The sequence below is a fragment of the Sarcophilus harrisii genome, chromosome 3 (genome assembly GCF_902635505.1).
Source record: "Sarcophilus harrisii chromosome 3, mSarHar1.11, whole genome shotgun sequence".
In the NCBI taxonomy this organism is placed as follows: Eukaryota; Metazoa; Chordata; class Mammalia; order Dasyuromorphia; family Dasyuridae; genus Sarcophilus; species Sarcophilus harrisii.
In genome coordinates this window covers 340,073,014-340,094,450 of record NC_045428.1, presented here as the reverse complement: position 1 = coordinate 340,094,450, position 21,437 = coordinate 340,073,014, and the positions used below count along the sequence as shown (strand labels likewise).

The 21,437-nt window shown below is 30.3% G+C and overlaps 1 protein-coding gene across 11 annotated transcripts in view; it reads right to left on the bottom strand.

Moving 5' to 3' along the window:
- The window catches only part of R3HDM1 (R3H domain containing 1), a 172,508-nt gene that overhangs the window by 41,486 nt on the left and 109,585 nt on the right, over positions 1-21,437 (bottom strand). For 3 of the 11 annotated variants that reach the window (XM_031960004.1, XM_031960003.1, XM_031960010.1), the window contains 12 exons: positions 19,618-19,732; positions 17,799-17,877; positions 13,255-13,314; positions 13,024-13,164; positions 9,545-9,653; positions 9,367-9,462; positions 9,117-9,154; positions 8,979-9,029; positions 8,638-8,864; positions 5,884-6,138; positions 3,605-3,756; positions 1,444-1,545 (listed from right to left, as the gene is read on the bottom strand). In XM_031960004.1, coding sequence (XP_031815864.1) covers positions 1,444-1,545; positions 3,605-3,756; positions 5,884-6,138; positions 8,638-8,864; positions 8,979-9,029; positions 9,117-9,154; positions 9,367-9,462; positions 9,545-9,653; positions 13,024-13,164; positions 13,255-13,314; positions 17,799-17,877; positions 19,618-19,732 — 1,425 coding nt within the window. Of the gene's footprint in view, positions 1-1,443; positions 1,546-3,604; positions 3,757-5,883; positions 6,139-8,637; positions 8,865-8,978; positions 9,030-9,116; positions 9,155-9,366; positions 9,463-9,544; positions 9,654-13,023; positions 13,165-13,254; positions 13,315-15,154; positions 16,426-17,798; positions 17,878-19,617; positions 19,733-21,437 lie in introns of those variants that run through there. The other 8 variants (XM_031960005.1, XM_031960011.1, XM_031960007.1 and 5 more) reach the window with 5 other exon arrangements.

Sequence of the window (21,437 nt, the reverse complement as noted above, 5' to 3'; positions counted from 1 at the left end):
GGGCATGAATTATTTTTTTTAACTTAAAATCCATGTATATAATTTCCTCTTTAACACCCTGTTGCAAGCTTCCACGGCAAAATAAAGATATGGGTAAAAGTCTTTGCCACTAATAATTTTCAAGATAAACAGAAGCTATGTATGATCTAACAAGTGTTTTACTGAATGAAAGACTTAAAGATTAAAACATAGTCATACTTGTTGCCTTGGAAAAGAAGTGAAATACACAAATGGGGGCCCAACCTGCCAAGGCAGAGTGTGGTAATAAGAACATTTCCATTACTGAAATCAACTTTGAAAATAAGTTGACACTAAGTAGATGACTTTAAAAACATTAAGTTGAAGCTGAAATAATCAAAAGATAAAAATCATGAATTATATATTTGGGACAAATGGAGGACTGGCAAGGGAAATTTTATGTTTAAAAACAGAATAATTTTGATTGTGGGTAAATGTAATACCCAGTGCATTGTTGGCAGAATTATGAATTAGTTCAGCTATTCTGGAGTAATTTGGAACTATATTAATATAATTACTTAAAACATTTTTTGAATGCTTCCTATGATTGATTCTTACCAGAGTTTTTTCCATATTCTTTTTAAAAGCCTCAATGGTTTTAGCAAATCATTATTGAGAGTGGATCAGATAAAAAAATCATCAACTTGGAGACAAGCGTAATAAAATAAGCCAGGTGCTTAAGCTGGGCAATATTTGCTTTGGGGAAAAAAATGTATAATCATTAAAGTAATGAAAATGATTTTGTTATGTGACTTACAAATCTATGTGAGGAGTTCTAAAAATATTCTGAACAATGATAGCATTTTACAGAGTAACTAGATAGGCTCCTAAAGTACCTTACAGGGGCAGCTAATATGTAGAGCTATTAACTCAGATATGTTGACTTAAAAAAAAAAGTCTCTAAAATTGTCATTCATATCTTAATGAATCTAGAAGTACCTATCTGGCTTAATTTGGGTGTGTTGATGCTTCTCAGAACAATGTACCACAGATACACTGGCTATAGTTATCCTGCATATTTGCTATCAACATTACAAAAGAGGGCATTGAAGATACCGAAGTCCCAAACCAGAAGAAATCCAAAATTTCAATTGCAAAATAAGATTTTCTTGCCACAACTGGGAATAAAATAAAATAAGATCCAATGTCTGGGAGGAAGTTTTTTTATGAGAAGGCTGAAAAAGACTAGATTGAAAGTAATCAGCAACAAAGTGATTAATATTATATTTTAAATATTTAAATTTTGGTTTATGAGAGATATGGGTACTTCCTAAAGCTCGCATATGTATCCATTAGTCTTTAAAAATTAAGATGGCACCTTTGTTTTATGCTAATAACACACACACACAAAAAAAAACATACATTGGCGTTCATCACACATTCACCCACAAAAAGAATGTAGGAGGTGAGTAGAAGATATAATACCACAGTATATTGCTGGGTAGGTGAGACTGGCAGGAGCGGGGATGGGTAAGGGACTGTAGAGTACTGAACAGGCTGTGAAGAAGACTGCAGAGGCCGAGTTGGCTGAAGAAGTAACAGGTTTACAAAAAGGGTTAATGTCAGAATAAAATAAATGCATAAAATGGAAAGTTACAATCTTTAACAATTAATTTAAAATAATTACAATTTTTCAAATCACTACTGACATAGCATAGAAGGCTTTTAAAATATAATACTAAGTGAAGAATGCTATCCAATAAAAACTTCAGGGAACAATATACGACCTTCCTGAAGTCTTTATACTTATTATAGAATTAGTATTTTTTATCAAAATAAAAGTATTTCCAAGACTCTCAGTTCATTTTATTCAATAAGCAATAGAAGTTTAAATGAAATAGATAATTTACTTAGTGACTTTAGTTTCTATTTTTTTAAACACCATTTTTGGTCTCAGAATTAAGAGAAAAATTTCTTATTCTTAATCCTTGCTCTGTAGAAGGGGCGTCTAAGCAAGCTACACAATTTAAAAAATTATAGCTCCCACTGAACACAAAATTGGTGAAAACTCTTTAATAGCTTGGGAAAAAGCACCTGTGATGGCATGACTTTATATTCTAAAGTAGCTATGATTTTAAGTGTTAGTCACTTTCATATAAAAAATGTAATGTGATGTGCAATAGAGAAAAAAACACACACTTATATAAATTGTGAAATAAATCCTCACCATTTCCAATGCATATGGAGCATCTTCAAAGAATACTATATTTTCACTTTGCCCCACTTTACATTTAACTAGTATCTCTCAAAAACTTGGAAGCAAGCACATGTTACCAATCATTCTACCATTCTACGTTCTACAAATTTGCAAATTTTTACAAATCAAAAAATTAGACTAAGGCAAGTTAAATAACCTGGCAAAGGCTAAGTTCAAGGAGCTTCATTTCTAGTTTAGTACTTTTTCCACAAGAATACCACAGTTAAAAACCCTACTTTTAGTTGAAAAGTGTGTACACATGGAATCTTTCTCCTCTGAAAGATACATCTCCAAAGATAATGCTCAAAAGAAATTCAAAATTTACAAGTTTAAGAAAAAAAGTAAAGAGAACCATCTAAAAAAAAGGAAGTTATCTCAAAATGATCAATAAAAAAACAAGAAATAAATGGGTGAAAAGTATTTTTCTGCCACAAAACAATACATTAAGAATATGTAAACAAAAACAAATACAACCTCTTTCTACCATTCCAAACCTAACAAACTATTAAGTAGGTTCTCAGAATCAATTTTCAATTAAAATGAAAGACAGAACTTAAAGAGGCTAGCTATGGAGATACAACCAGAATGTCAACACTTTGCTGAAGTATCTGAAGAACAGTATTTAGCTGTCTTACGAATTTCCAAGGGGGGGGGGGGAAAGGGATAACAATATGTCTCAAATTTAATTAACTGCCTGATTTCTCATTAAGAGACAATTAAAGAGATTTTAACATCCATTTAGGCATAACTTTTCTCTAGATATCCTGACCTACCATACTACCACCAGATGAAACAAAAATGGTGTTAAAAAATGATTAAAAAAATAAAAAGAGCCTGTACGAATGTGTTGTATGGTAGGGAACAAGATTAAAGTCTCTTGGGGAAACTGAGAAATTCAACTCGGTTTCTTCTAACAGCTTAATATATTAAATTATAGTAGCAAACTGCTTACTTGCGCTTTCAAACAGCTATATCTTTGTTATGTTTTCCTCTCCCTTGCTGGCACTGTGAAACAGGGGTTAAATATTTGTTGGGGAGACTGATGAAAAAAATACCATTAATTTATATTTTTAAATTTGCAAGTATTTAGTTGAGGAGCCTTGAAAGTTTTAAAGTCTGGCTCCCTTTAGAGTATTAAGACATCATTTATAAGTAATTCTGTGATGTGAACAATTTCAATGAAGGAGAAAATGGTCCAAGAGTTAATATGGGTTGAAAGTCTTTGCAATACATTAAGTATTGGAATGGAAGTATGGGGTCTTCCAGAAAAGAGACAGAGGGTTAAGATTCTAGGAAACCCTTACTTTCCCAGGTTAAAGTTAGTGAATCTATCCCCAAACTAATTGAAGGAAGATAAACATGTCATCTTGTAATCTAGGATATGTGCACCTGTGATATAATGTGATTGGCTGCTTGTTGTTGAGATGGTTGGGGAGGAGGAGGTTGCTGTGGAGGTCCAGGCACTTGAGTTCTAACAGGTTGTTGAGTCATGGGAGGGTTATACACAACTGGACTGCCATCTGGATTTATAAAGGGCTGACCTGAAAAAGGAGAAAAATATGAAAACTTAAAAAAATGCCAAGTAGAGTTTCTACTAACACAGTGCCATACAGTGCCATATTAGAAAAAAAAATTTCAAAGATAGATACTATACTTGAATAATATTATCACATTTATAATCCATTCATTTGCAGAGAATGGCAAAAATTTTGACATAATCAATTTCATATTGTATTTAAATTAAATAGCATTTAATTATGCTTATTAAAAAGACAAATAATACCTGCAACTTATTTTAAGTCATTTAAATGAGATTATCAAGAGTTATTTTTTAAAACTAACTAAAGTCACACAAACCATCCCAAACCTCTTCTTTCTCTTGCCCTTGTAATCTAGAGTTTAAACCTTTAACTGGGATATTACATTATTCAGTATTTAATTTAGAGTAGCACTTACTATTACACAAAGCAAATAACAAAATGCTATTTAGTAAGCACACCAAAAACATTAAAATCATCAAGAACTACAACTATTTTGATTTTCTTAAAGAAAAATTGTGAACTTCTTGGCAATGACCATAAATGTAACTAAATATGTACCAATTGAAAGCCATGATCCTAGGGGCCATGACAAATAAGAAACAACAGTTAAGGAGTGTACACATACTATTAAGAATATTCAGCATTCCTTTAAAATAAAGAAAAGCACTTCTAAAACCCTTCTAGATAAACTCTAGTGAGCTTTCCTTATTGGTCTTAGATACAACTGGAGATTTCAACTTTACTTCTGTTCTGCTACTTTATTTATTGCTTATGAAAAGAGGCACAATTGAATCCTACATTAGCCAAAGCAAATATGGGGAAGAAACCCAGCTCAGTCCAAAATTTGGCATCTACTGAAATAGATTCTTTGGAAAAGGTTATCAACACCCAATGTTGTTGGGTATCCACCCAATTAGATAAGAAATAAAAGAGAACTCAAATAATTACAATGAGTAACGTAGTCATTTCAGTTTATTTCCAATAAAGGGGGTGGTTGCTCTTTTATATTTTGTGGTGGATCTCACTGCTGTTGGATTAAGTTTTTACATTAAAGTAACACATGTCAAGTATTAAAGAAGAAAAATTCTCTACAGGGAAATAATTCCTTTTGGCTCCCTAGTCTCACTACCAGTGTTTTTTCTTTTTCTTTCTTTCTTTCTTTCTTTCTTCTTTTTTTAATGAAATGGGAAATGTATAACTGAATAGTAAGAACACTCCTATTCTTCCTGAAGATCTGCTGAATCTGTTTCAGTTGCCAGATTTTCTAAAAACTTTCTTAAGTATAGTTTCAGGTATAAGTTGTGCTGATGATAAAAGCTATTCTCCTAGCACAGAACAGTCCCCTTTAGAGAAAGATGTCTTATTTGGGAATAACATGCTATTTTTAGTTGATCAGATTTATTTACAATCTAAGTACTATAACAAACTCTTACGTTTACCTAGCAAGACACTCAACCATTATTTCCTGGAAGGGAAAAAAATAGTAGGTACAATAAAGACAATGAAAATATGCTGATTTATATACTCTTTATAATTTTTATTTAATTGATCCATTTATATATATATTTTTTATTTCCTTATCGATTATTTTAAGTGGTATCTTCTTTTGTACTCTTGTTCTACTTCCGAAAATACCCACAACAATGTTGTTTACATATTAAGAATTCACTAAATGAAATTAATTTTAAATTAAACTAATATATTAATCACATATAAGCATAAGGTTCTAAAAAATAGAGGGTGGGGATTAACGAATTATATGGGACTTGCTAAAACCTCTTAGATGTCATATTCTTGGATAACAAATGTGCTAATAAAGTATAGCTATAAGAGAATAAGATAACCACCACTTAGAAGACTTCATGGTAATTTATGAAGAAAAGCAACTAATTAACTCATCTAAATCATCATTCAGACGAATAAGGAGATGCAACAAAATTCACATTAGAAAAAATATATTATTACAAACATTTAAACTTTTTTAACAAAAATATCAAGGTCTTAAGAAGAAATAATTCATACAAAAATGGTAAAGACTAAAAAAAAATTCACAAAATGCTTTAATTCTATAAATAACTCCTGAGTTCTTGACTAAAATATCTATAACATCTATATCTGGATACCAACCTGTTTGTGGGTTGATCAGAATACTGCCAGGTGGTATGCCTGCTGCTTCCAAGGGAAGCAAAAAGAAGCTAGTGCTAGGAGGTGCAACTTGCCCACTTAGGCCACCATCAAAGGAAAGAGAATTACTAGTGCTGACAGTTGGATAGACGACAGGGGGGCCATGAGAAGGTTGGCTGAGAGCTGTAACTGGAAGAGACTGCTGGATGTGAGAAAGAGAGCCCGTGGATGACCCTACACTATTAGAAGACTCAGAACCTAGGAAAGGAGTAATAAAAAATTGATTTTTTATTTAGATATAGAAATATCAGTCATTTAAAAATGCAGACTTAAAAAAAATTATCATATACTTTTATACAGTATAACATGCAGTTATCATATAAAAACAGATTCATATGTTAAATTATACTCTTTTCTTGAGTAAGTTTATTACAGTAAGTGGCCTACAGAAGCTATTTACAATAATAAACTTATATACCCAAAACATACGATTCAAACAGTCTTCTAATAAAAGCAGACACCAAGCAGCCAAAAGACACAAGCAAATTTCCAAAACACAAAATGATAGTTTAACCTTTTTGTTAAATAGCAAAGTAATATACAGATTATAATTCTTTTTATAATAAAAAGCATAACATATTGAAAGGCATAAGAACCTGCATCAGAAATCTCTTTATGTAATGTATCTGAAATTTCTTCAGATTCAGAATGAAGATTAAGTTAAACAACATAACATATCCTTGCAAATAAGTTAACTCTCTAAGAACTGCATTTGGAATTTACATTATCTCCAAAAATAAAGTCAATCCTCCAATTCTCCATGAAAATGGGATACTATATAAAATGAATTTGCAGGAATAAAAAATAAACACTATTTATCATTAGTTTTTCAACTTCTCCATGTTGAAGTTGTAAATAAACTGCTAAATTAACTTCACCAAGTTCCAACAATTCCTCATCTGTCCTCCTGGGTAAAAAAAAAAAAAAAAAAAATCAACAAAGTGGCTAAAATAGTAGGTAACTAGATGGGAAAATCAGAGTGGCTCTGGATGATCAGTCTCTAAAAAGTCAAAGTTGACAGTACATGGAGATTTAGTATTTTTCTGGAAAGTTTTATAATAATTACATAAATTAAATTCTGAAGGGTAGGAACACTGATTAAAAACAAACAAACAAACAAAAAAAGACTAGAAGAATCTCAAAAGTTAAGACCAACCCCTACATTTTACAGAGAGGTCTAAAGTTACATAAATGGACAATGGCCAAGCTAGGGTTTAAATCCAAGTGTCAAACTCAAATATAGTGCATTTTCAGGATCCCATTCCAAATAGAATACTCTCATCAAATAGTATTTATTAATAGTGGTCATTGTCCTATTAAAAATAATTTTTTCTTTAATGAAAAAATATTAAACTTATTTCTTTTCTTCTGAAATTAACAAGAAAATTACAGAAATTAGTTCCATAGAACATATAGTGATTTCAAAGTTCATCTGCAGGTGATTCATTTATTTTATCTGCCAGTTCAAATTGTGGTAAGATTATTTTGCCTATCATATATTTATCATATAAGTTTCTTATGTACAGAAACTCTCACAATACTAAACAATATCTTTTTATTTACCACTAAAAGTATTTTGATTTGTTTTCTGAAAGAAGTGGAAAAGATAAGGTTAGAAAAAAAGTGCTGTTCACTGAAATAAGCAGTTTACAGTAATGATAAAGTAAGGTTTTTGAAAAATTTTGCCATTGTCAAATATACAGGTCTTCCAGAAATCATCTTTAAAATTATGTCTAAAGTGAATGTTCATTCAAAACAGATTTAAATAATTAAAACAAATTTAAATAATAGTTCTGCTAACTTTTATTGAAATTTTAGTTCAAGAATAAAGGCACACAAAGGAATTGATAGTTATGTGACTTAATCAATAGTTGTGTGGAAGACAAAAAAAAAAAAAAAAAAAAAAGAGAGAGAGAGAGAGAAAATGGTCATAAGCCAATGCATTGTTAAAAAAAAAAAAAAAAAAAAAGACTAGGGGGAAAATACTTTCATCATTTAGAATCTTCCAAAATCTAACCTGGTATTAAATCCCTATTCTCTGCATGTTCCAAGAAAACAAAAACATTTAACAACAAATGACTCATTTCAATTTAGATGAAGAAACACACTATTAAAACCCAAAAATTCTTCAAGGTTCACTGGAGCACTTAGGGAAAAAAAGACTACTACTGAGATTTGTTCTTCAGTTATTTCCGTCATATTTGACTGCGTGACCCCATATGTGGTTTTCTTGCCACCTCATTTTACAAATGAGGAAACTGAGGCCAATAGGGTTAAGTAATTTCCCAGTTACATAGCTACTAAGTGTCTGAAGTTGTATTTGAGTTTTAGTTTTTCTGATTTCAAGTCTCTGGCTCTACCACCTGTGCCACCAAACTGCCCCACTACCAATATGGTTATTTCTTTATATTTTAGCTGAATGACTTGACTACAACTTGGGCAAGGAAGATAAATTTTCATCAAAGAAGTTTAATTTGAACAAATTTCTACAATTTACCTTACAAATCTTTTTATTTTGAAAAAAAAATTTTTTAAAATCTGCCTCTGATTTTATATATATAATATATGTAAATATAATATATATATAAAGAATTATTGCTTCCAGAGATATTTAGATGCTACAATTTTACATAATAAAACATTAAATTACCAAGAAAGTTATTATTCTGCTCCATAACGTTTTAGAGACATTTATACCTGTTTTTGAAAGCCTGCCTATGCTTTTGCTGCTTCCAGAGCTATCCCCTCTTGTCAGAACTGAAATTCCACTGAAGCTGCTGGCTTTGGTTACAGCTGGCTTCAAATTGCGGAGGGAGCTATCAGAATCTGTGCTGCTCCAGGGACGGGGCTCAGAGCACCTCAGCTCGTTTTCAGTGCTGCTCTGATGGCTGGTGGCTGATCTTCCAGATGTTTCTTTATTGACTCTGGAATTTAGAAAATAAACTTTGAAAATACATATGGCTTTTAAGAACGTAGGAAGATGGTGGCAAAACAGGCATGAGGGATTTAAAAAAATTTTTAAAACAAGTGTCAAGTACCTAAATATCTGGCGTCTTTGCTGTGTACTATTAGCCTCCTCTTCTTGGATTCTGTTGGAATTTTAAGAAGGCATTAATTGATTACTGTCAGCAGAATTCAGATAATGATAAAAAAAAAAAATACAAAAATCCACTTACCTTTTGTCAGTAAGATAGCTCTCTGGGGAACACAGGGACTAAAAAAAAAGGATAAATGTAAAATGCTGAGTTATGGCCAACTACATATTGTACCTGTAAAGAACAAAACCTCACAGACAACAAAGCAACATTCAATTTTTGAAGCTTTTACCCAATATTTGTGGTGAGGGTATAAAAGGGTTCTTCAAATGAATAATCAGCACCAATTTCAACATTTTGAAATTAACAAGTTTACATTTAGTTTACATACATCTTGGGCAAATATTCGATCTCTGGCTCTCTGATACTCTTCTTCTCGCTCTTCTATAGATTTGCTTCTTCTGTCATCTTTTAATCGTATTCTCATCTAAATGAAAATAACAGTTGTGAATATTGACACTGAAAATGAATGAATGTCATAGTCAGAAAAATGTTTTAATTACAATTACCTGATTATCATCTTTGTCTAAACTAGAGTTATCTCTTTTAAGGATATAACGTTTCTGAAAGTCTTCACTTTTATCATCCTTGATATGATCATTAAATTTCTGATCTGGTCTAAAAAAGAAAAGAACAGAAAGCATAATAATGTAGGTTGACTCTTAACTAAAAACACTGATTTGACTATCTTATTTTGTTTTAAATTTTATTTTAAAATTACATTATTTTTCCAATTACATATAAAGATGGTTTTCACTTAAATTTTTCTAAGTTTCCATTTTTTTTCTTCCTCTTCCTTACCCTTTCCCCAAGCTAGCAAGAAATCTGCTACAGGTTATATGTGTCACATTCACTTTTTAAAACATATTTCTATATGAGTCATTTTGGGGAAAAACAAAACAAAACAAAACAAAACAAAACAAAACAAACAAACAAACAAACAAAAAACAGGTCAAAATAGTGTATTTCAACCCACATTCTGTCTCCATAGTTTTCTCTCTCTGAATGCGGATGGCATTTTTCAACCAAAATTAACTGGAACTGCTTTGGATCAATGAATTGCTGAGAAGAGCTAAGTCTATTATAGCTGATCATCACATAATCTTGGTGTTGCTGTGTAAAATGTTTTCTTTAAAGACTATTTTTCCAAAGGTTAAAATTATGATCAACTGTAATGGTTTGACAGAGATGTATGTGATACCGTAGATCCAAAGAGACGGAATGACCTACCTTTATGAAAACCTTTCATTTTACCCGAGATAATCTTTTTCTATTCTCCCCCTAACAGAGATGTAAAGAAATGCTGCCATTCTGCTATTATTGCTGAATTCTTCTGGGAATTCAAGGCTTTTTCTTATTTAAGGGTCTACCTTATTCTTACAATGCTAATGCCATTCAGAAAGAGATAAAGCTTAGTTTGTAATTAAACTGCTAAATAACCAACACCTTAAAAAGGATGATCAACAATAATTTGGAGTTGAGGGAGAAAAGACTTGAGTTAATGCTGGAAATGAGGGATATCAGGAAAGCAAGAGAAAGGATAGGCAAGAATGATCAAGAAGGATATGAAAAAAAGAAATTTTGCCCACTTGATTATTAGTAAACTCTAAAGCATTATATAAATGTGAAAATTATTACTCCAATGCAAAATCAATACTAACATTGCTCCTGAGAAAACTTGTTAAATGAAACACAGGTGAATATAAACAATATGAGTAAAAATTTTTAAAAGATTTAGTTGGACAACTGGAGTGAGGGATAGATAATATAAACATGTCTAGTGATGCAAAAATAAAGTAAAAATATTTCCTTAAGTCAACTGAGAAGAGCCATAAGTAGGTTAACTTTAAAATACCAATTTTTTTATAGCTATAACAGTAACACCACTTTATTATCTTTAGTCATGTGATTCTTCAATATACACCTAGGGACAGGTTTATAATTGTATAAAGTCATATTTTCCTTTTCTTAATGACTCAAGGATTTTATGTTTTAGATATGCCCTAAAGGAAATAAAGTTGAACCATGTGCCTTGAGCAACTTCTCTAAGAGCAGCTGGATTTCCATCCCAAGTAGCATTAGCAGGCATTTCAGCTAACCTTAAGACTGTCTTACCTCTTTCTTTTACAGGTGCCTGAATTTACTGCCCTGCAATCGCCAACTTCCCGCTCTACTGAGACACCCCAGTGTGCACTGGGTTGTTGACTTCCATAACACCACAGGTTCAACGCTGGAGCGGGGAATCTGCCTATGAGGAAAAGGCAAGTTTGTTTTTATTCATTGGAGCAGATCTCTAAGGTTTTCTGTTTTAAAACCTCCTTTATATCCCAGAAGATATAAAATAAGAATACAGTGTAACTTCAATGATTTGAAATTTCAATTATCTACAATTATGTCAGTGTTCTGTACTACTTGAAATGTATGATAAAAAATTTCAAATTAGTTAAATTTTTTGGTCTCAAATTAAAAAAAAAATACTAAAACTTTCTAACATATCTTATGACATTCAAATGACTGAGGTTACACTGTATTGAAAACCTTAGAGAATCATTAGTCTAAAGGTTAGTCAAAATGCCTGCTAATGAAGATATATTTGGGCATCCAGCAACTTTTAGTAAAGTTGGAAGGTTTGGTTAAAATAATTGTGGTTCACCTTAGTTTGACTGCTCTTCAAGCTTATTACCCTAACTGAAGTCTGGGTTTGGATATGATTATAGTTCCTAACTGATTGAGATACAAAAGTAGCTGGGGAATAGGCAGGAAAAGCAATATATTTAAACAAAGTTAAATACTTAGGCTCTAAAGTAAAAAGGAACACCTTTCAAAGCCATCCATACCTTATCAGTTTAGTTTTAATTGTGTCATGATTACGAAAAACAATGGTTGATGGTGTATGTTAAACTCAATTGATACTTTTCATAAATGAAGGATTTACTATAAAGTGAAAAGTGAATTTTCAAAACCTCAAGTCAGTACCAGCTAAGTAGCTTGAGTGAACTATAATCAAATGGGATATAAATAAATATAATAAATATACCCACAGGCTCTGAGATAAAGAAGGATTCAAGGATGTCAAGAAACAATCTAGAAAAAAAATCAGTCTTTTTAATACTTCTTCAAATATATGAATGCTTATTATAATATGGACGACTGCCAGCTAGATTAGTTGGTAGCATACTATTAAGGACCCAAGTTTGTTGAGCCAACCAAAAAGATGTCTTCTGTGCTAGTCTTATATATGGTCAGTCTGAGAGGGTGACATAATTGAAGAAGACATAAAAGAGTAGCTCTCTCCTTAAAATATCAATACTCCCCTGCTACGATTCTACCATTATTGCTAAATTCTTTTGAGAATTCAAGGCTTTTTCTTGTTTAAGGGTCCACCTTATTCATAAAATTCAAATACCAAGAAATAAAACTACTGAGTAATAAAACCTTAGAAAGGATGAACACTAATAACTTGGAATTGAGGGGGAAAGGACTTGAGCTAATGCTGGAGATGAGGGATATCAGGGAAGCAAGAGGAAAGATGGGCAAGAATGATAGAGAAGGATATGAGAAAGAGATTTTTGCCCATTTGATTTTTTTGTCTAAGCATGTCTGTTCTACACATGCTGAAGTATTCCTGGATCTCTCTGATTCTGGACACCAGGAATATAAAAAATGACTGCTACTAAAGAGTATTTATGCATTTTTGAATGATATACCATGTATACATAGCAATTTCAAAAATATTAATTTATCATATTAATTTTTCATTTATCTACCATATTTAGGCTCAGGTTGGAACAATTTGTACTGAAGAAATAAGTGATTTATTATTATTATAAAAGGTCATTTAAATGTCAAATTAACTAAACTGATAAAAGCACTAGGAGAGGCTTATATGAAAGGTGTTATAGGAGAAAAGAATTATTCCAGCAATATGCATAAAAATATTTATCCAAATACATATAGACACAGACAGGGACACGCTTTTAGCACTTACATTCTTGTATTGCTAGTTTTGTTCACTATGACTGACTTTCCACTCTGATCAACATTGTGGTCTAATCCAAAGTAAGCAGCTACTCTGTGTAATAGCATCCTATGGTAAGATGTCATTGGGGGGAATTTTTTTCTTGGAGACCTAGAAATAAAAAATAGATTAAAAAGCAAATTTAGAAATGAATAAAATTGATGTTGGCAACTTGGTTTGTTGTAAAATTTCAGAACTTACTCATTATTACCAATGAAATCTAAAATTTCCTGTTCTAATTTCAGCAGCATCATTCTGTCCCTGAAAAACAAAATTTAACAATTTTCATATGAAAAAGTGAAATAATCATAAATGTCACTGAATTTAAAAAAATATATGGTTGATATGTTTTCGTCTAAGAAATGAATTCTGAGGCTTGATCACCACAGGATTCCACAGAACTGGCTAATTTTTCTAAAAGAGTCAACTTTTAAAGAATGAAAATCTTAAGTTTTATTAATTTATTAGATAGCCTTGTACACCACAGGAAGATTGCAATGAGGCAGAAATAGGATATAAAATTTTCTCTTGCATTTATAGTTAAGTAAAGAAAAGATAAAAAAAAAATTCTTTATTGTGTTTACAATGTTATTACCATGTAGTACCCCACAGAACAAGAATCAGACTATGGGATGCCAAGAACAGGAATATTCCTCAGGGAATCAAATGCTGGAGGAATTGAGAATCACAGGACAATGGCATCAGAAATATTTATTATTTTAGTTAGCTAACTGGTGAAGGGGAAGTAGATTTGGCCCACATTTTAATGAAACCTATACTTTTAGCACAGAGTTTTAGGTACTTTTTCTTTTAAACAAAACACAATAAAACAACCAATAAAAGTCATCCACTTTAAACATGTAAAATAAAGAACCCTTGGGATCCTGCATAAGCTCTTTCAGGCTACTATGATAACAGTTAGTACTGAGTCTGTAACTCACTTAACACCCTAGTGGTCTAAAAAGCAATCACAGATTCCCAAAAGCCTCATATTATGCACTGGGTATACAGCACTAGAAATTTCATGTTATTAAGAGAAATACTTAATAAAAGACCAGTAACATTAAAACTAAACATCCCTAGAAAACATTATAACAGTATGGTGTGTGTGTGTGTAAATATAATAAAAAAAAACTGCAGAAATTCACTGGTCAACACATAATACAACTCTCTAAAATTCTGTCTTTTTAGGCTGTCAAAGCAAAATTGATTGATTCTCAAAGACATAATGAATGTCTTACTAAAATCTTTTAGTGAGTTGTGCTCACTGTTGTATTGATTCTTTTTATAAGACAGAAGTAATGTCATACTTCCATTAGAATGCGTTTGAAACTTCTTGTACATTTTAAATAGCTCTAAATAGTTCTCTGATTTGGGACACAGTTAATTTTCAAATAGGAATATTTCCAAATACAAATCAGAAAAGCCACTGATCTGATAAGGAAGAAGTTAGCACACATTTATTTCTGTTTGTGCAAAAAAGGTCGCATTACTTAATCTCATTATTTTAGAATGAGAAATGATTTTATAATCTTACCTAAAAATTGAGCAATGTGCTACCACTGAGGTTTATCCCTTTCTATTTTCCAACTGTTAACTGAACAGTAAGATTACTATATTTAAAAAGTCAAGAAATATTTTTAAAGAACTTAATATGTGCCAAGAAGTGTTAAGTCAATCACTTGTGATGCAAAATCCCACACATAATTTTCTTTATTCCAAAATATATTTGAAAATTAAAATTTAAAAAAAATTTAAAAGTAATTATGAATAACTGGTGGATTCAATCCCATGAGAGGATATTTGGCACTTCTCCTTCTATCATAGGGAAGGTTATTTTATTCTCTCTCTCTTTTTGGTTAAAAGAAGTGTTATACATATATAACATATATTGGATTGCTTGCCATCTAGGGGAGAGGATGGGGAGAAAGAAGGGAAAATCTGAAACACAAGGCTATGCAAGGGTCAGTGCTAAAAAAATTATCCATGCTTGTTTTGAAAATAAAAAGTTTTTACTTTTCAAAATATAAATAAAAGAAGTGTTTTATATATATGCTTGTTATCACAAATAATGAAGACATTTTCACAACTATAAAATCACCTTGTTTTCTCAGATTTTCCATTTGGCAATGATATTTTTAACGTTTTCTGGGTCTGAATCTCAAATATGGAACAGACTGAATTTTCCTTTGTGGGATAAAATCTGGAAAAAATTTTGTTTTCCTATAAGAGTGAAACAAATCCTAATAGTCTTAATTCAGGTCTGTTTTTAGATTAGTTACAGTCAGATTTATAATTCCATTACTGCTCTTATCATGTTTCTCCCACCCCCAATTTCTGTATGTATTTTTAAGCTTTATAATACTCATTTCACTGTTCTTAGTATTTTTTGTTAACATGTAACTCTTGTGATCATGGCAGAGTCTTGTCTAAGCTTACAAATGCTAATTTTAATGAATAACATTTTATAAAAAATCTTAATGAATAAGCTATTTATAGGTCCTGATGGACAATATCCCTTGTAATATCCAAAGTATTTCTAAATATATTCATTTTAAAAATGAAATTACTCAAAATAAAATTTTAAAGTTATATCTAGATATATATTATCTCTTTATGAGATTAATGGATTAATGAAAAATAATGGATTACTGTCCCAATGCAGAGTAAAGGGATGCTCAATATGAAAGTTGTGTCAAATATTTAGCTACTAGAATTTATTAAGTGAAGAAATATATATGTATATTTTTGAATTATCTGTGCCAAAGCAAAAATATCTGTCTTCTTTCTGCCCATCCAGAAAGATCCTTGGCCATTTCTCCCCAATAATAAAAAATGTAAATTAATTTTAACATTAGCTTAAATCAACTAAAATGAGGATAGTTATACTCCTGAAAGAAGAAACTACATATCATAAAACTTTCTGAAAGTCAAACACTATAGACTCTGGAATTACTGAATATTTGTAATAAGCCATACCCATGCTGCTCTTCCATATGCAGTAATAAAGTTGAAATTAAGGGTAATGAGTAAAATAAAGCATTTAAAAAATTAGTCATTTAATCTTGGGTCCAATTTACTAAATACAAGCAAATTGTTTTTCTACTCCATTAGTTAAATAGAATTTCTGCAACACATACAATGATTACAAAAATGTACTTTTTTTTTTTTGTTAGCACATGCAACTTCTAGTAAAGTCACTGATAGCCAAATTGTGAGTTTTAGGAGTTTATAAGTTGATATTGCAACAAAAAGTTTTTTTTTAAATTGGTTATTAAAAAAATATACTTCAGATAACTTTCATTGGATTAGGCTCATTCACTAACTGGCCTAAGGATGAAAAAAATTAGATTTCATAATCTAAAATGAGAAATGGAAAGCAACACTTTTTGGATATATATATATATATATATATATATATTAACATTAAAAGAAAATTTAAGCATTCTACATTTGTTATAAATGTTTCAAAGATTAAAAATAAATTTCAATGTGACAAAAGTTGTAAACTTACCCAATATTACACCTTGTGGTTAATATTAGATCTTAAAAAAAAAAACCGGTAGAAGCTGATAATACATTGTTAGAACCATGAAAAATTACTATTCACACTTAAGTGAAAGCTTGCTTACAAAGCCAGTAAATGAGTAAATCTTTTGTTTCTTCCCCATAAGATTTAATATTAGCCACAATTTCCAGTCTGATGTTGATACTGGCCATATTTTACATACTAGCCGTGAAATACATATTCATAATTAGCCTAAGCTATCAACAAGCATTTATTAATAATTAGCTAGGTAATTAAATATCTATATTAATGGAGAAAAGCAGAGAAGTGGAAAAACCAAAATGAATTGATATCTGGCTTTGAAATGTTTTATGCTTACATTTACATATGGGTGGGTCTGATTTTCTAGGCATTTTGGCCTTTGGCTCAATTCTTCCTTTTTTGTCCTTGTTATAAGTGGATAACACCCCTTAGATAGATGCAAAACACCAAGTTATATAGAACTGTCTGTTATCTCACTCTACAAATTTGCCATTTTTCTGACTTATACCTTCCATGGGATGGCAAAAATTATTTTTTGAAAGGCCTTCCCCACTGGGTTTTGTGGTAGAGATTCAAGTAAAAATAAACAATAACAATCCTATATAGAAAAGTATAAATTAGCATAGATAATAAATATGAATGAGAACTTCAAAGGAAAATTATTCACAAGTTAAATTTCAAAAAGATAAGAGAGTGATGACATGAATATAGATATCAAAATGTAATTCTACTTCAATATATTTTGAACATCCAGGATTTTAAACACTAAACAACTGAAAATGGCAGAAATATTTTCAATTTGAGAAAACATGTATTCAAATAGCCCTTACAACAACAAATAACCTCAGAAAGAAAAACATAACAGCACTATTTTTAAAATATAAAAGCCAATTTAAGAAATACTTTATATTTCATAACATTTTATTATGTAGCAGAGTATGTTATGGCAAAGCAAAATTTTGTCTCATAATTAATTAAATCTATCTTACATAAGATAATGGTGAAAAATGCTATCAAAATACATCCTCATAATACATATAATGAACATCATCTTAGCTCTAGCAAACAAGCTGTTTCTAACCTCACTGAAATCACTATCTATACTTATAATACTCTGAGTAATCAAGATAGAAAAAAAGCAAGATTATTGGTACACTGGAAGTGATTTAATTTAAACCTTTTTATTTATTTTTACCTGGGATTGTTTTTTAATGTATTTACTAAAAATTCATGTAGATCTATGCCAGTTGAATCTGTGTATTCTTGACTGGAATCTAAAAAACAACAACACAAAAACCCAGTATAAAGTTGCTTGAATTATTTTTAATCCTTATATACATGATGTTCATCTTAATTTTACTGGATTAAAAAAATGTTCCTCATATAGAAAAACTGATAAAGTAGGAAAGAGGAATACGAAGACTAATTTGGACCAATAAAATTCTTCTACTCCTATATAAATTCTGCTAATATCAATTTATATAGTTACATAATCTAACCTAACAAATAACAATTTAACATATTTTCTGAGTTTTTGAAAAATCCTAATATGTACTTACCACTCTCCTCATGCTCAACATGTCTTCCTTCAAAGAAAAATTTCAAATAATTTAGATTTAAAGATTTCTATTAGAAAAGATAATGCTTAGTTCAGTTTTATTGGTGTTACTACAAATATAGAATTTTGATGTGGTGAAGGAACAAGAATTTTAATTGAGGAAGAGAAAAATACTTCTAGGTCCAATCTACACTAAAGAAAAAAAAAATAAACCATAAGTTTCATCTAGAATCTATATATCATAATTCACTGACCATACTGTTTTAAAAATGCTTGTATCTACCTGTTTCATTTCAACATGCTCCTTTGTAAATGTTAACTGGGATCATAAAAACCCACTATTCTACTTCAGATACTAGTTGATAGTAACAATGTATATTAAAAAAAAAAAAAAAACACACACACAGAAGGCACATATAAACTTAAACGCTCTAAAACTTAATCTTGAACTAAAACCAATAGAAAACTCTTTAGGTTTCTTTTCTTTTTTTTAATTGAATTTTTGAAAAAAAAAAAAAAACTGCAAAAATTTCAGTTGCAATTTCACATACCATGAGGGCTCCAAAATATGAAAGAGTGATAGTAATAGTTAAGACTATCTGTAAAAATTTCTTGCAAGTAAAAAGGTAAAAAGTATGTAAAAAAAAAAACCATGACAACCTAATAAAAAATAGAAACATTAAAAGTAATTAAAATCTCAAGTAGTTTTACAGAGTTCAAGTGGACTTCTTGCTTAATGTAAAAAAAGATAAGATAATTACTTCACACCAAAATACTTTTTTTGAATTTGTTTATTGCATGTAGAAATCCACTGATTTCTTTCAGGGTCCTTTTAAAAATGATTTGCTTACAAACCAAACCACCATTTGATTTTGGCTTATCATTGACTAATATTATATTTTCTTTGCAAGTACATAATTTTTTTTAGAATCATAGATCCTAGACAATTCTAATGAGTTTACCAAAAATAACTTCACCTTTTCCAAATAAAATGTAATATTGGAAATTTCATTTTATATTTTTTGGGAATCGTTCCTGTAAAGATTTTAAAACATTACACTCAGAAATTTAACATTTTGGGAGTCATATTTTTCAGAAGAGAAAATTCTACTCATTCAAGCTGGTGCTTCTTACACTCTTATGTATTTTTTTTTAAACTTGGACTTCTGATAGTAAGATTTATATAGTAATATTTTGAGGAAGAATGTACAAAATATTATGGTGATTTACATATTTCAACATAAAGATAACAAAGACCAGAAAACACAATCCATTATTGTTATTACACTGACTGTGGCTCTTAGTGCTGTTGCTGTCTTCTTTGTAAAATGTTTTGCTGTATTTGAGTACAGTTAAATTATCTGCAATGATGATTTTACCACTTATACAATTCACATGGGCTTTTACCTGGCATAAATAAAATGCAACTTAGAAACAAAAGAACAAGATTGCAAACCTCTTGATAACATTTTTCTGGGCAACTTATCGCCTTTTTCTTTTTCTGCTTCATCTTTGGAGGGTTTCTCATCTTTTTCAAATGATTGTGTTAACTGGATCTGGATTTTCTCCTGCTGAAAGATGAGATAAACTGTTTGTTAAAAATTAACAAATTTAGCTACTGTATAATACTTGTATTAAATTTTGAGTAATATAAAATTTTTTTTTTTTTTAAAAAAAGCTATTCTTTTTCTGAGGAAAGGAGATACATTTAAAAAAATCAAAATACAAATTATATAACCTTATCAAATACACAAGTATGCTTGAGAGACATCAAAGATGAATTTGTAAAAATTGTAGTTTGTAAATTATTGCAAAACTTAGTTTGACTAATTATATACCTTTTTTTTTCAAATTATTGATTTATATAACTTTAACCCTTTAGAATATGTAAACTTAGAACTTCAATTTTGTCCAGTTGTAAAGCAAGTGGAGAATTAAAAATACAATTGATAAGACCACATGACATAGTAAATAAAAGGCTGATTATGGACTAAGAAGACCTGGATGCAAGTATGACCTTTGGGACACACTGGATGAATGATCGTGCATGAATCACTTAGACTTCTTAGTGCCCCTGGCCATGTGCTCACCCCCTCTAACTCACAAAACATTTGTCAATCTAATATTGGTAGAATAAATTTACTCACTAGTAATCTTTTATACGAATAAAATGAGTTCTAGACCAAAAATAAATGATTAAAATAATCCAAACAAACTATGAAATCATATTAATACCCCAAAATGTTTGCATACTCAATATCATGTCTGTACCTTTAACTGCTACCTTTTTATTGTCCACTTTTGCTTTCAAGATGATGCATGGACAAAAATCTTATCCAAAGCCAAATATAAATGATGTTATAAGGTATAAAAATCTGCTAAAAGAAATTTCCTTATCACTTCTTTCAATTTGCCCAGAGAAGAGATATAACTAGATTTCAGAAAGGCTTCCACAACATTTTTTTCTTTTACATTTTGCTTAATTTGTGACTAATTATAAATTTTCACCTAATCACCAGCATATAGTTTTTGAAAGTCTACTAAGTTCTAGGCTCTGCATTAAGTACTGAAGACCACAATGCAAAAAAAGAAATAACTTCTCTCATGGAGCTTACATTCTTCTTCTTTTTTAAATCAAATTTATTATTTGAAGAAACAGAATAAGAGAAAAGCAAAGCAAAAAAGCAATACAAAACAAAATGAAATAGAAAAAAATAGAACATTGTTATATATCCAACATAACATCAGGGAGGATTCAAAATATATAACAAATACTAATTTAAGAAAAAAAATACACATACATATTAGTAGAAGAAATTATATTCATGAGTGTCTGTCTTTCTTTACTTCCTTGGAAGTTATTCTTTTGTTCTCAGAGTGCTGCTTCCCTTTTTTACTCTATTCTTTTTTCCTTCCTTTCATCCCCTTTTCATCTTTTCATATATATATGAATATACACACACATATATATTTTTATTATACATGTACACAATATATAAACATATATGTATGTGTACACACACACACACACACACACACACACACACACACACTTCCCACCACACATTTAATATTTTTATAAAAAAAGCTTATATTCTATGAGGGGTGTGTATATGTATGCACATTATGTTTAATAGATACAGTTATATACAAAATAAGACTAAACACTAATAATACAAAATAAATTTAAATTAATCATAATTTTTGTAGTGGAGATACTACCAGCTTAGAAAAGAGATAAAGAAAGGTCCTTTCTTCTTAAGGGGAGGGCAGTGC